General features: G+C 40.2%; 1 protein-coding gene across 33 annotated transcripts in view; it reads right to left on the minus strand.

The window, feature by feature from the left end:
* The window catches only part of CLASP2 (cytoplasmic linker associated protein 2), a 282,910-nt gene that overhangs the window by 245,666 nt on the left and 23,056 nt on the right, over positions 1-14,188 (minus strand). For all 33 annotated transcript variants that reach the window (XM_075062549.1, XM_075062551.1, XM_075062547.1 and 30 more), the window contains exons 3-5: positions 6,438-6,541; positions 1,753-1,844; positions 1,325-1,400 (exon numbers count right to left, since the gene is read on the minus strand). In XM_075062549.1, coding sequence (XP_074918650.1) covers positions 1,325-1,400; positions 1,753-1,844; positions 6,438-6,541 — 272 coding nt within the window. The remainder of the gene's footprint in view (positions 1-1,324; positions 1,401-1,752; positions 1,845-6,437; positions 6,542-14,188) is intronic.

Genomic DNA, 14,188 nt, shown 5'->3' on the forward strand with positions numbered 1-14,188 from the left:
AAAAAGTGAGCCACAAAACGTCAGAGCTTCTTTCAGACTTGAAAACAATTCCCTATGCTATTAAGGAGACAGGGATCTAGCCTAATTGAAAGCAGAAGCATATAAATTAGATGGAAGACCTGTTATCTAGTCCATATCCCAACAAAACCTTTTTTCCTCCCTTACTGTATTTTCTAGTGCTCTGCCAAGTCCAATTTTAAACAAACCACAAGTGGGGCTCCAATCACTTCCTTCTGAAGGCTATTCGACAGTGCAGATGTCATCACTCAAATTTTCTCCTCATTTTCATTTTAGCAATCTCTTTGCTTAATTTCATCTAATTACTAGGTATAGTTAAGGCTATGTTTATGTCATGGAGGTTGTGGAATCTGACTTCAGAGATCTCAGCAACAATCTCTGCTTCAGCCCCAGGGGCTGAAGGATTCTGGAGCTGGCAGCCAGCTGGGCCCTGGCAAGGTTCCAGTGACAGGTGACGGCAATGACAGGCAACAGGGGCCCCCTACAAGGTTCCAGCGGCAGGTGACATACTCCTGAGGGGGCCCTTTCTCAAGGTTCCAACAATGAGCTACAGCCTCACACAGGGAGGAGGACGCCTCAGGAGAGCGGCTGGGGGTGTCCTGTTTTCTCTTTGGGAAATATGGTCACCCTGCAGTTCCCAGCCGCTGTGGTTGGAGGGGGGCCTTCCTGCAACTTCCAGCTGGGGAAAACATGGAGCCTCAGCAGCAAAAGTCACAGACAGGTCTCACCTTCTGTGAATTTTTGTTTATTACCCGTGACATATCCATGACTTTTACTAAAAATAACCAAGACAAAATCTTAGCCTTACCTATAGTCCTTGTACTTCCCTAAATATCTTGCCTCACCTGTCTGCATCCTGCAAGATGTGTTCATTTTGTACTTGCTATGCTTCCTTAGTCAATTGGACAAGCTATACAAATTTCATTTCAATCTTCTGTCTGAGGTTAATCCTTCCTGTCATTCAACTATTTTTGTTGCTTTTCTCTGAATATGTTCCAAAGAAAATGACTATCAGACAGTGATTTGATTTAAGCTGCTGGAGACAGGAAACAAATGAGATGAGAGAGCAAACAGGCCCCACTCAGGCAGACACACCATAACTGTTTCCCCACAACACTGTGTCCATCTGGCAACACGTAAGGCTCAGGGAGAAAAAGCCAACAGGTAAGGCTTAAATAGGTGGAATTAAAAGACAGCATAAAAAAGATTTATGAAGGTTTTTCTTTAAGGACATAACATCAATTCACAATTTTTTAAATATCAAAATGTACACTGTACAAGTAATATATAGCAATAAAACCCTTACCTGACTATTGGAGTCTCCAGACAAGATACATAAGTGTGGTACCAACTTGCTGAGGATTAATGGTTGTGCACCATAACTAAAAATAAAATAAAATCAGTCAGGAGAAAAACACTTTTTCCACACCAAAACAGAAGTTTTATTTTGTAGCTTAGCATCGCTAAAGTAAACATTTTCATGGATCCCCAACTCTTGGCACACTGGTTACACACATGAAAGTGTATGTGTGTGTGTACACACACTCGTGCGCCAAAAGAACATTCTTTCAGCTAACTCCAGAAAGCCTGGACCAGTCAATTTAGTAAGAGCATTTTTTAAATGCATCAAGCATCTTAAAATATGAAATTCAGATGGAAAAAAGTCATTCAGAAATAAGCAGGATAGAGTACTAATTTTAATATTTTATGTCTCCATAAAAACAAGATGCTCACATATTTAAGGTTGCAACGAGACACAAACACACTCCTTCTCGGGATCGGTAGTTCTTGTGTTTAAAACCAACGGCAAGACGGTCCCAAATACACTATTAAAACAAAAGAAATTGCTTTGAATTACTCCTAGCACAATGCAATTCTGTTCACCTTCTATAATGAAATCAAAACTTCAGAATATTCTTATCATATCAATAGTTTCTGTTCAAGTTTTGTTTTGTAAAATGGAGGAACGTTTTGAACAAAAATGGGGGGGGGGGGGGTTAAAACAGGCTTTACAGCATGGAACTCTAACCAACTCTGCCCAACTCTCCCCATCATTGGATTATTTATATTAAGCAACAGAAAATATCTCACACCAGGAACATTTCTAAAACAGTTTATCTTTATACAGTCCCAATATTTCATTCTCCTAATTCTATATATTTTGAAACATTTTTCCTTTTGTAATTCAACTGCAAAACCAAAGCAAAACTCTAAAATTTACTATTATAATTGAGCAAAGATTTTTCTTTATTCGTTTCGTCCAATAGTTTACTTATTTCCCTATCAAAATCTCCTCCCATTCCCAGTTTTTAGTCTCTTCCAGTACTCAGGGTTTGGCTACACTGGCAGCTGTACAGCGCTCGGAGTTACAGCTGTCTTCGTACAGCTGTGTAGGGAAAGCGCTGCAGTGTGGCCACACTGACAGCTACCACCGCTGCAGCATGGCCACATTTGCAGCAGTGTTGGGAGTGGTGCATTATGGGCAGCTATCCCAGCCTACAAGTGGCTGCAACGTGCTTTTCAAAAGAGGGGGGTGGGGTGGAGTGTGACAGGGAGCGTGGGGGAGACAGAGAGTGGATTTTTGGAGCTGACACTGTGTCAGCTCCCTGCCTTGCAAGTTCTAAGGACTTGAAGATACACAGCACCAACCTTCAATCATTTTAAAAGTTTCGACCCCTTCCCCCACCCCTCTCTCATTCACTAAATGCAAATAGCCTTCAGACCAGATAAGCAGCTGCTCCAAAATGGACTCCCCTTTCCCCCCTCCAGGCTGCTTCTCTCCTCAAGCAAACACTAGCTGTGGACATTCCAAAGGAATCCCCCTGCCTGCTTCTGCTGGAGCAAACAGTAGCTGTGTTTGTTTTTTAGATAAGCAGGTCCGGGAGCCCTGAGTTCACAACAAAACAAAGAGCGGCATCACAACAAAACAGAGAGCGTTATCTTTACTTAAAAAGCATTATGGGAATGTTCCGGAGGTCAGTTACAGCGTAGTAAGATTAATCACTGTTTACACTGGCACCCCAGCACTGCAAGAGCAGCGCTATAGTCGTTATTCTCCAGGCCGAGGTGGAGTACAGCCAGCGCTGTAGCCAGGGAGATACAGCACTGTATGTGCCTTGCCAGTGTGGACGGGAAGTAAGTTACAGCCCTGTAAAGCCACCATCAGCACTGTAACTCTCCAGTGTAGCCAAGCCCTCATTCTTTTACTCCTGCATTCCTTCATTTTATATTTTAATTTTTTCCCCATTCATTTATCCTGGTTCTATTTGCGCTCCAATTCCATTGGCTTCTGCTTCTGCTTCTCAGTATGCTTCTGTGTTGATCTCATGCCATTTCTTTTACTATGAATTTCCTACACTAAACAATCCCTCATTTGCTTTCCTGCATGTCATTTTTCAGTGTCTTTTGTCTGTTTTTATTCATTCCCTTCTCGTTTTATCTTTTTTAATTCTCTGTTTCCCAGTACTTCTGGAGCTCTGTGTCACACAGTTAATGCTGCAACTTGGAGCTTACGAAACTCTGGAATTCCAGTGATATTTAAAAGCAAGTACATGGACTCAAACTGCAAGCCCCTTCAGCTGCAATGCTGCCATCATTGAGCAGGCATCTGAGAATAATGTAACCTAGCAACAGCTGCACACTGCCTGAGGAATAGCATATTTTTCAGTGTATGCAGCATTCTATAATTTAGCCTCTCCAAATACCGCAGTTGTGATGTAGCATAGTTACACCAAACAGTACACTGTAGCACACCTATGTAAACTATTAAAATTGTATTGTCTTACTGAAAAAGACCGAAAGCAACAATGCTAATCAAAAAGAGGTAGAGTAAGAAGTACTAAACACTAGATAACATCCTTGTTCATAATTATGTAGCGCATTTTAGAATAGCTTTAAAAAGATTATAGTAATCAAAAATTTTAATCAATTTTTGCTTGAAAAATCTTACATTTTACAGTGTATAAATTGTAAAAGAGAACAAACTAGAGAAGACAAGCAGTACTGCTTGCAAAAACAGCACAGATGAACAATAAAGCATAGGCTGGCAAGAAAGAAAACATGCATCTCCAATTAGCCCATCTTGTGAGGTAAAAAAGAGAAAATAAGGAACTCATCTTGCCAGACAAAGAGACAAGAAATAGGCAGAGAAGTAACTGCAAGAGATTGTAGGTAGTAAAACAAACATCTTCAAACAGAAATTTAGGATTACTTAAACGACCCCCTCCCCCCTCCCCACTATCACCCATCCCTTCAAAAAGAGACAATCACATGGGTCTCTGAGAAATCTGCTCTAGCAATAGTTAGCATCTGCTTCTCATATTTGGCTTGCCACACCCATACACTTACTTGCTGTATTTTTATAATTATGCTACTATATCTTTCTCATGTTTTGTTCTCTATTTTATTGCCTTTGGGTTTTTTGTATTTTATTTACTTTTCAGAAACAAGCATCCTCAACATCTTAGTGTAAGAAAAGGGAGTTTACCAGCAAGCAATTCAACTGTTCCCTAGGAACAGGCTATTACAGAAGCGATGAAATGCTCAGTAAGAAACCCATGTGACTAAATCCTTTTTGGTTGAGGACAGGGGACGGAAGGAGTTCAGGAGAGAGAACTGTATTTTTAGGGTTGCTTAAATCACATTAGAATACTTTTTGTCACACAAACAATTTTTCAAAAGTTCTCTCTAGCTGTGGATGAGGTTTATAGATTCAAGCTCCCTGCACATTCATCCCCACATCTCTGAACAAACATGTACAGGTTTTAGCGGTTTAAAGTACCTTGCTCTGGTTTACAAAACTAAGGCCACGTCTATACGACGCGCCATTTCGGCGCGTTAAAATCGAAAGCTCTGGGTTCGATATATCGCGTCTCGTCTAGACGGGGATATATCGAACCCAGAGCACGCTTACATCGATTCCGGAACTCCACCAAAACAAACGGAGTTCCGGATTCGACTTTGCGAGCCGCGCACATCGATTCAGCGCAGTGAAGACGGGTGAGTAACTCGATTTTAGATATTCGATTTCAGCTACGCTATTCCCGTAGCTGAAATTGCGTATCTAAAATCGAATTTCACGCGTCGTGTAGATGGGGCCTAACAGTCTCCCTATTAATTTCCATATCTAAACTTAGAAAGAGGGCTTCCTTGCCAGGGAATTAGTAATAGTTGAGTAACAATAGCATTACTATTCATCACAGAATCAAACTATCAGGGTTGGAAGGGACCTCAGGAGGTCATCTAGTCCAACCCCCTGCTCAAAGCAAGACCAATCTCCAGACAGATTTGTACTCCAGTTCCCTAAATGCCTCCCTCAAGGATTGAACTCACAACCCTGGGTTTAGCAGGCCAATGTTCAAACCACTGAGCTATCCCTCCCTGTTCCAAGATGCCTCAATTATACTGCTTAAGCAACAGATCCAATTAGGCAATCTTCCATTTTTCAGACTTACATTAATAGGAGTCTTACAGAACCACCTAGAAGACCCAACCATAAACAGAGTCCCGTTGTGCTAGGCACTGCACAAACACATAAGAGACAGTCTAAGGCTATGTCTACACTACACTTTCGTCTGTAGCCCTTTTGTCGCTCGGGGTGTGAAAAAAACTACACACATCCCGACCAACAAAAGTTTGACTGATGAAAAGCATGTGTGTAGACAGTGCTGTGTCAGTGGGTGATGCTCTCCCTTGTTGGGGGTGGTTTTATTTTGTCGACAGAGAGAGAGAGAGCGCGCACGCGCTCCTGCCAACAAAGAGCGGCTACATTGTGTACCTTACAATGACATGGCTGTAGCGACATAGCCGTGCCACTGTAAGGTGCGCATTGTAGACATAGCTTAAGTAAACAAGACAGACAAAAGATGGAAAGTATTTTTAACTCATTTTATATGGGGGGAACTGAAGCTCAGGGAGATTAACTGCTTTGCCCAAGTTCAGGCAGGAATTATGCGACAGATCCAGTAACCCAGATTTTCTGAGCTGTGATCCAGTGTCAACCACAAGACTATCCTTATGTGGATGTGGATGTATTATTCACCCTAGGTTTTTAATTAATTTGATTTTGGGAAAGTTGAGGGTCAAGCTTATTTCCATTGTATTAATAAAAATTCAAGCCCATCTGGAAGTTTCAACCATGTTTAATTTAAATACTTCTGCCATCTTGACATGAAAAGATCCGCTTTTGATTTACATATAATACATATATAATGTAAAAACAGTATGCTTAGTGTCAGTTATATCTTCAGCTAAAGCAAAACAGTCCAATATAGATTACATATTAAAACAATGATCCAACTAAAACTTGCACACACACTTAACAACTGACTTCACTAGAATGACGTGTGTTTCAAGTTAAGATCACATGTAAATGTTTGTAAGATTAGAGCCTAACTCTGAATTTCCAGAAGTGGTCATACCATTGGTGGTGAAACCTGGTCCATTAACTTCAATATAAGAGTCTGGGCTTGCTCTCGTACTTGGTCTTTGGCATCTCCCATTCGATCAATCAATGCTAGAAGAACTACAGGACAAAAAGAAAAAATTAAAAAATATGTATTAATCAATTTAAGATTAACATTTATTAGAAACGTTTCTTAAAGCAGAATTAAGATTTCTCTACTTCAAAAATCAAGACATGACTGAACACAAGTCCAAAATATTTTAAAGAAAGATTTTTTAAAAATAATTATTTAAATGAGTTGCTAATCAGTTTTCTGTCACACATGTTTAAGAACAATGTGTTGGACTGGAATTAAGAAGCAGAATGCTATCAAAATGACTAAGCCACAGATATTTCCCTTCTTGCCAACCACATACATTACTTCAGTTTTGTCTTCAAAAAGAATGCCAGACAAAGGCTTCTCAGCCTATATTACTTCTGTAAGGATAAGGCCTTTGTCTGCAGCAATATTGTAAAGCCTAGAGTCTAAGGCCTTTGTCTGCAGCCAGATTAAAAGAGCAGCCAAGCAGCAGCCATTAGCTGAGAAGCAGGAAGTCTCATCCTCACATTCTACCTAAATTACATTAAAACAATGTATTATCAGGCTGTGAAGAAGGAGAACCCGTCCTAATAGCACCCACTATCACCAGATAAAGGCCTGGTCTACGCTACGCCGTTAAACCGATTTTAACAGCGTTAAATCGATTTAACGCTGCACCCGTCCATACTACACGCTCTTTATATCGATTTAAAGGGCTCTTTAAATTGATTTCTGTACTCCTACAAAACGAGAGTAATGCTAAAATCGATATTACTATATCGTATTAGGGTTAGTGTGGACGCAAATCGACGTTATTGGCCTCATTATTTTACAGTAGCTACCCACCGTGCACCGCTCCAGAAATCGACACTAGCCTCGGACCATGAACACACACCACCAAATTAATGTGCCTAGTGTGGACGCGCACAATCGACTTTATAATATCTGTTTTATAAAATCGGTTTAAGCTAATTTGAATTTATCCTGTAGTGTAGACGTAGCTAAAGAAACAGATCTTAAGATGGTTTAAAGAAAAATTAGTTTGATAGCATCCTGTCTGTCAAAGAAATCATATCAATGGTTGTGAAATCCTCATTTCTTTATTGTTTTGTCATTAGGGTCCTCACTTCCCTATTGTTTATCTGTACGGTCTCTGCCTGGTTCTTTAATTGTTTGTCTGTTACATAATTAATTTTGCTAGGCATAAATTAATTAAGGTGGTGGGGTAGGTTTGGTTAGAGAATTGTGTTACACTATGTTAGGATTGGTTAGTAAAATTTTAGTATAATGATTGGTTAAGGTATAGCTAAAAAGGACTCAAATGTCACTATATAAACTGATGTCCAAAAGGAAGTTTTTTGGGAACCAACTCTAGGATACAGCCCCAAAGATCAGAGCTGCCAGACTTCATCATTCTGCCAATGATACTGTGCAGAAACTGGAGTCCCCCAGATGGACCTGATCCTAACTGCCCATCAAGAAAAGTTCATCTGTCTTATTGGGAGTGGTGAGCACTGTATGTGTAGCGTGTGCAGTCTGTTTTCATGACTGTTAATAAATAGAGGTTATGTAAAAGGTCCTGCACACCTGAAGAAGCAGTACACACCTGGAGCCCTATGTATTGGGAAAGGGTCTGGGTACTTAAACTGACCAAGGTAGTTGAACCCTGGGCCCTAAGAATTGAGTAAGGGCAGGAGCTTTTCACCTGAAGCCCTACAAATTGGGAAAAAAGATGGGGGCACCTAAATTAACTGGGTTACGCCTGGAGCCCTATGGACTGGGAGAAGGTTGGGTGCCCTAATGTGTGCAGGTAACACTTCAGAAATAGAACATTTTACCCCAGCTCAAAAAGCTAGCCTGGAAATTGTTTTTAGATGAAGTTTTCTTCTAATTATGCATGCCCTTTTTAGTAGTTCCCTCAACTTTATATTTCCAGGCATAACAATTATTGAAATCTGTACAGAATCACAAAACGTATTATTAAATTAAGGTTGTAACTTCCACAAGAATCCGGGTACAAGAAGGCACAATATTAAGCACAAGTACCCTTAATACTATTTAATAAAAATAATATGACTATCTTCAAGTGCTGAATTCAAAAAGCTGTAATGGAAATCAATGTCAGACCTGTAAAAACTTTGATTAGCTGGTGTTCCCAAATTGCAACTTAAATTTGATTAAAAGGCAGCATCACAACAGGGTTTTAAGGTTATGCAGCAACCTCCTGGATGAACTGCTAGACCAAAACTATGCAAGTTATCTGTTAGTATATAGATATTCAGGCCTGTCTGCAAAGGCCTATACTTTAAGAATTTAGGTGTATTCTTATCACTTAGCTAGTTATAGAAGTATAAAAGAAAGAATCAAAGATCATTGTCTGTGGAATGGCCTTTTCTTACTGTGACAGGCTAAGGCCTTCAGCTAAGATGTAGTTAGGCAGCCATAAACTGGGAAGTGTATGGTCACATCCTCACATTCCAAACTAGTCACATTGAAATAAGGTGCTATTGGCCTATTAGGAATACAATTCTGTCCTGATATTCCTATCACCTCCAGAGAAAGGGAAGAGCCTAGAAGATGTAAAAGGAAACTTAGTTTGATCGCATCCTGTCTGGCAAGAACTCACTTATCAATAGACACAGCTGAAAAACCCTTATGTCTGTATAGATGTAGTTGTAAAATATTCACTTCTGTATTGTTTTGTATGTTTATTTGCATGATCTCTGTCTGGTTCTGTGATTGTTTCTGTCTGCTGTATAATTAATTTTGTTGGGTGTAAACCAATGAAGGTGATGAAATATAACTGGTTAAATAACCATGTTACAGTATGTTAGGATTGGTTAGTTAAATTTCAGTAAAATGATTGGTTAAGAAATATCTAAGCAAAACGTAGGTTTTACTATATAGTCTGCAGTCAATCAGAAGGGGGGGGGGGAATTGGGATCATGTTTTGCTAAAGGGGGAATGGGAACAGAGGATGGGAACAGGGACACAGGCAAGGCTCTGTGGTGTCAGAGCTGGGAAGAAGGACACTAAGGAAGGAAACTGGAATCATGCTTGCTGGAAGTTCACCCCAATAAACATTGAATTGTTTGCGCCTTTGGACTTCGGGTATTGTTGCTCTCTGTTCATGCGAGAAGGACCAAGGAAGTAGGAGGGTGAAGGAATAAGCCCCCTAACAATCTTGCTAGGCTGATTCCCAGTACTCTGTTCATAACCTAAATGTGTTCCATAGCAGACTCCTTCTCTCCTATCCAATGGTCTCAGACAACCTCTTCAAAGTCAAAGGAGCTAACACATAGAAGGCTCTGCCAGCAGCTCTCTCTCAAGAGTCTATTGATCACAGTCATGGTAGTATGATTGAGACACTTGCTGTCTCTCAATTAAGCAGTTACCAAGTCATCTAGTGCTTTTTAGTTCATACCCAACTCCTGGAACTCCACCTGGAAGTCTCCAGGTACCCATAGTAGATTTTAGATCACAGTGAGTTACACTGCTACTTCTGTGCCAACTTCAGTTTCTGAGCTAAAAAAAAGATAAGGCTAAAAGAGATCATTATGATCTAGCCTTACCTTCTGCATAATTCAGGCCACAGAACTGCACCCAGTATTTCTGCACCAAGTTCATAATTTTGTTTGATCTAGAGTGTATCTTTTAGCAAGACATCTGGTTTAATTTAAAGACTGAAATGATGTAGAATTCACTGCATCCTTAAGTAACTCGTTCCAATGGCTAAACAGCTTTTTATCCAAATTTCCTTAGTTTTTGATACAAAACATTTTATATTGCTATTTAAATAATAAAGCACCTACACATCTGTTGTCTTCAACTTATCATTGTTATCTTTATTTGTGAAGCTCCACATTTCACCAATCAGTGCCATGCCAACCCATATATTGAAAATAAACTGTATTCAAACACCTGTTTTTAATACAACTGTAGTTTTACTGTAATTTCAAAAGGATATTTTTAAATTGTGTGAAAGAAAACTGATTAGTGACTCAAATCTATGATTTCCCACTTTTTAATAAAGATATATATTCAGAAAGCAATATCTCTTAAATTGAACGCAACATCTAAACAATATATATCACAAGGAGCTGGAATTTTGCATCTTATATTCAGGTAACCGTTTCTGAGGAAAGCAAACAATGTAACATACACTAATACAAACCCAGAGGAGCACAGCAGGAACTTAACAAAACTCAGTCTCTACTTTCATTCCCGTTCCTCCTGAGACCAGGGAACACCAAATGTTCACTGCGTAGAAAAAAAGGCTTTTCTAGTGCTCCTGTTTTCCCAAGTTTTCTAAAAATGTAACATGCAAATATACAATAGTGATCACTTCACACACACATTCATTAAGGTGAAACATTGAGTTATAGACCCTGTAAAACATAAGTCTGACACAACCTTAACTACAGTCTCCCTACTGCAAGACCAGAACACTCAAACCTTAAGTTTCTCTTTCGGCTCTTCTCTCTAATCTAGTAACTCTAGCCTTTTTAAACATCCATTGTATGTAAACCCAGTTTTTGTTGCCCTTCTCTGGATACTTTCATTCTATGCTCTATCTTGATATGCAATGACAAAGGCTTAAAAGAAAAAAGAAAAACCTACTCACTGAAAGCAACTCGTAATCTTTCCCAACTGAGTGCTATCAACATCTATAAACTCTGTGTTGCAATTCTCCCTCTTGAAAGACGATGGTATAGGTGCCAAAGCAGTTCAGTGACCATGTGTCACATTGCAGAATTGCAAGTGGCTAAAAAGTCAAATTATTTAGCAACGGTCCTTGCCACAAACAGGGCAGGTGCAGGGCCAGAAGATGAAGCCAGCGCACTACTAATGCTTGAGGCCTGCTTCACTTTCTTCTTCACTCTGTTTTCCTCTCTCAACCAACTCTTTTCAGCCTCTGACTCCCTGACATAGCACAGCCTCCCAGTGTGGCCTGTTGATAGCTGCATCTTCCCAGCTTGAGATGTCACTGTTGAATGTTTTCAAGTCCCTCTGGCAAACATCCTTGAACCTGAACCTAGGTCAGCCCAGTGACATTAGAGCACCTGCAAGTTCTCCATATAGGAGATCCTTTGGAATGCGTCCATATTCCACCCAGTGCAGATGACTATGCTAATGGAGTTAAGAGTAATCTAAACAGCTAATGACTTGACAGGTTTTTTTCCCCTAACTATTTTGATTTCAGGAACTTGAGTTTCCCACTTCACAGTTAGAACATGGTGAAGACAGTAGATGTAGGAGATGTTTAGCCTTCTCTCATGACTGCTCTAGGAAAAGGTCTTGCAATCATACAGCAGCGTGCTCAAAACGCACATCTGGTAAACCCCTATTTTTTGGTGTTTGGTGTTAGTTTTTTTTGGTTTTTTTGGTTATCCCACAATTCTTGGTCAGTTGGCCAAATGGTGATAGTTGCCTTTCCAATGCAAGAATTAAACTCTCCATCTAGAGATAAGTTAACCAAAACACTTAATCCTAAATAGGAGAACTTGTATACAACTTCTAGCATGATGTTAGCAATTGAAACTTCTGATGCAGTCAACACATCTTGTACCAGAATCACTCTTCTTAAAACTAATGGCTAAAGGCTATGAGTCAGTCCCGGAGGTCAGATTCTGTGATTTTACGTGACCTCTGTGACTTCAGCCCCACTACCCCCACTGGGGCTCAGGCTTAACAACATAAGAACGGCCGTACCGGGTCAGACCAAAGGTCCATCTAGCCCTGTATCTGTCTACCGATAGTGGCCAATGCCAGGTGCCCCAGAGGGAGTGAACCTAACAGGCAATGATCAAATGATCACTCTCCTGCCATCCATCTCCATCCTCTGACAAACAGAGGCTAGAGGCACCATTTCTTACCCATCCTGGCCAATAGCCATTTATGAACTTAACCACCATGACTTTATCCAGTTCTCTTTTAAACGCTGTTATAGTCCTAGCCTTCACAACCTCGTCAGGTAAGGAGTTCCACAAGTTGACTGTGTGCTGCATGAAGAACTTCCTTTTATTTGTTTTAAACCTGCTGTCTATTTCTTTTGTTTTAAACCTGCTGGCTTCTGTGATTTATTGTTTATTGTCCATGTTCTCTCCATGATTTTTATTAAAAATACCCAAGACAAAAATCTTAGCCTTACCAATAGCTATTCCAAATACAGAACAAGCTAGCATAAAACTATTGCAAAGTTTCTGAAGCTCCTGTTTGCTGTGTTCGATGAGCACTCTATCATCCACAAAAAGTTCTCTTATAGCAGGTGTTTTACTTTGAGTTTTCTCTTAGACATGCAATGTAGAGTTTTCCATCTCATTTTGTACACCTCACTACTAAATTAGAAAGCACAGCAAAGCAGCAGAGAGAAGACTATAGGGAACAGCACTGGTTCCAAAACACCAAAACATCCCATTTGACACCACTCTGGATTTTAAAGCAGTCAGACTGATCACCATCATACTAGACTGCAGCCCTCATGCCAGAATGAGGATGACTGGGGCGCAACCAATTCTCTATAGCAACTGAAAAAGGCCATTGCTCCAGACCAGGTCAAAAGCCTTTAAAATATATGAAGGCCACGTAAAGAGGTTCTCTTTGTTTTTGATGCTTTTCTTGCAGTTGCCTTAGTGTGAAGGCCACATCTGGAGTAGATCTACTGACATGTAAGCCACACTGACTCTCTGGAGATATGCATTTGGCAAGAACTTGCCTTCTTTTGCAAATGACCCATGAGAATGCCTTGCCAGTAACACTAAGCAGAGAACTTCCTCTGCAGTTGTTGCAATTACTTCAACTACCTTTGTTTTTAGACAACATTATGATGTGGGCATTCTTCATGTTCCATGGTACCACTTCTGTCCAGCAGGCAAGCAAGACATTGTGCACATAGCGCTCCTTCAGAAACAGTGGTTTCCTGTAAATAAAGTTTGTGATATTGTTCTATCCAGAGTTCCATCTCCTTGCTCCTGTCAATGATGAGATCTGCACTAAGAGATTCCAATGAGGCAGTCTTCTTGTTTTCTTGATTCCATCATATATACTTCTTAGATCTCCATTCTCAAACAACATTTGTATCTTCTCGCACAGACCAAGCCAGTCTGAGTGAGAACATTGCCTTTGCTGTTTGTTGCAATGCGCTCTTGGCTATTCCGAGGTTAGCGCGTCTCAGGAGAGAGGTTCATGCTGTGGTGGAGATATGCTGCGAACTTTGCTTTAATAACATTTCTCCAGAGTATGCACAAACCAGACTTTATCTGCAGTACAGTCCTTTCCAAAAGCTAAGGTTGCAGATATATAGATTTTTTTAAATTCAGTGTTCCATGCTGCATCAGCATTCAGAGAAATACAATCAATTACATAGTTTCCTTGAAAAGTAAAGTAAATTGGAGACACGACCTTCGGTCTTGTGTGTATTGATGTTAATGCACTGGCAACAGCTTTGTTTGGTACAATGGAGTTTCCTTAATGAAAGTTTTATTTACAGAATTCAAGTACACTGTCTGTGTCACAATCTGCACTATGAAAACTGCAAGCATGGAGAACATCCAGGCGTTTTCGGTGGGTGGCAATTAAATCCAATTGGTGCTAGTGTCCAGATCTGGAAGGCCTTGTTGAGATATTCCACGAGTGAACACCTTGGAAATAGGTGTTGGTAATAAACAGTCCCCAAAGGCTAAAGAGCT

This window comes from Chelonoidis abingdonii, chromosome 2 (genome assembly GCF_003597395.2).
Source record: "Chelonoidis abingdonii isolate Lonesome George chromosome 2, CheloAbing_2.0, whole genome shotgun sequence".
In the NCBI taxonomy this organism is placed as follows: Eukaryota; Metazoa; Chordata; order Testudines; family Testudinidae; genus Chelonoidis; species Chelonoidis abingdonii.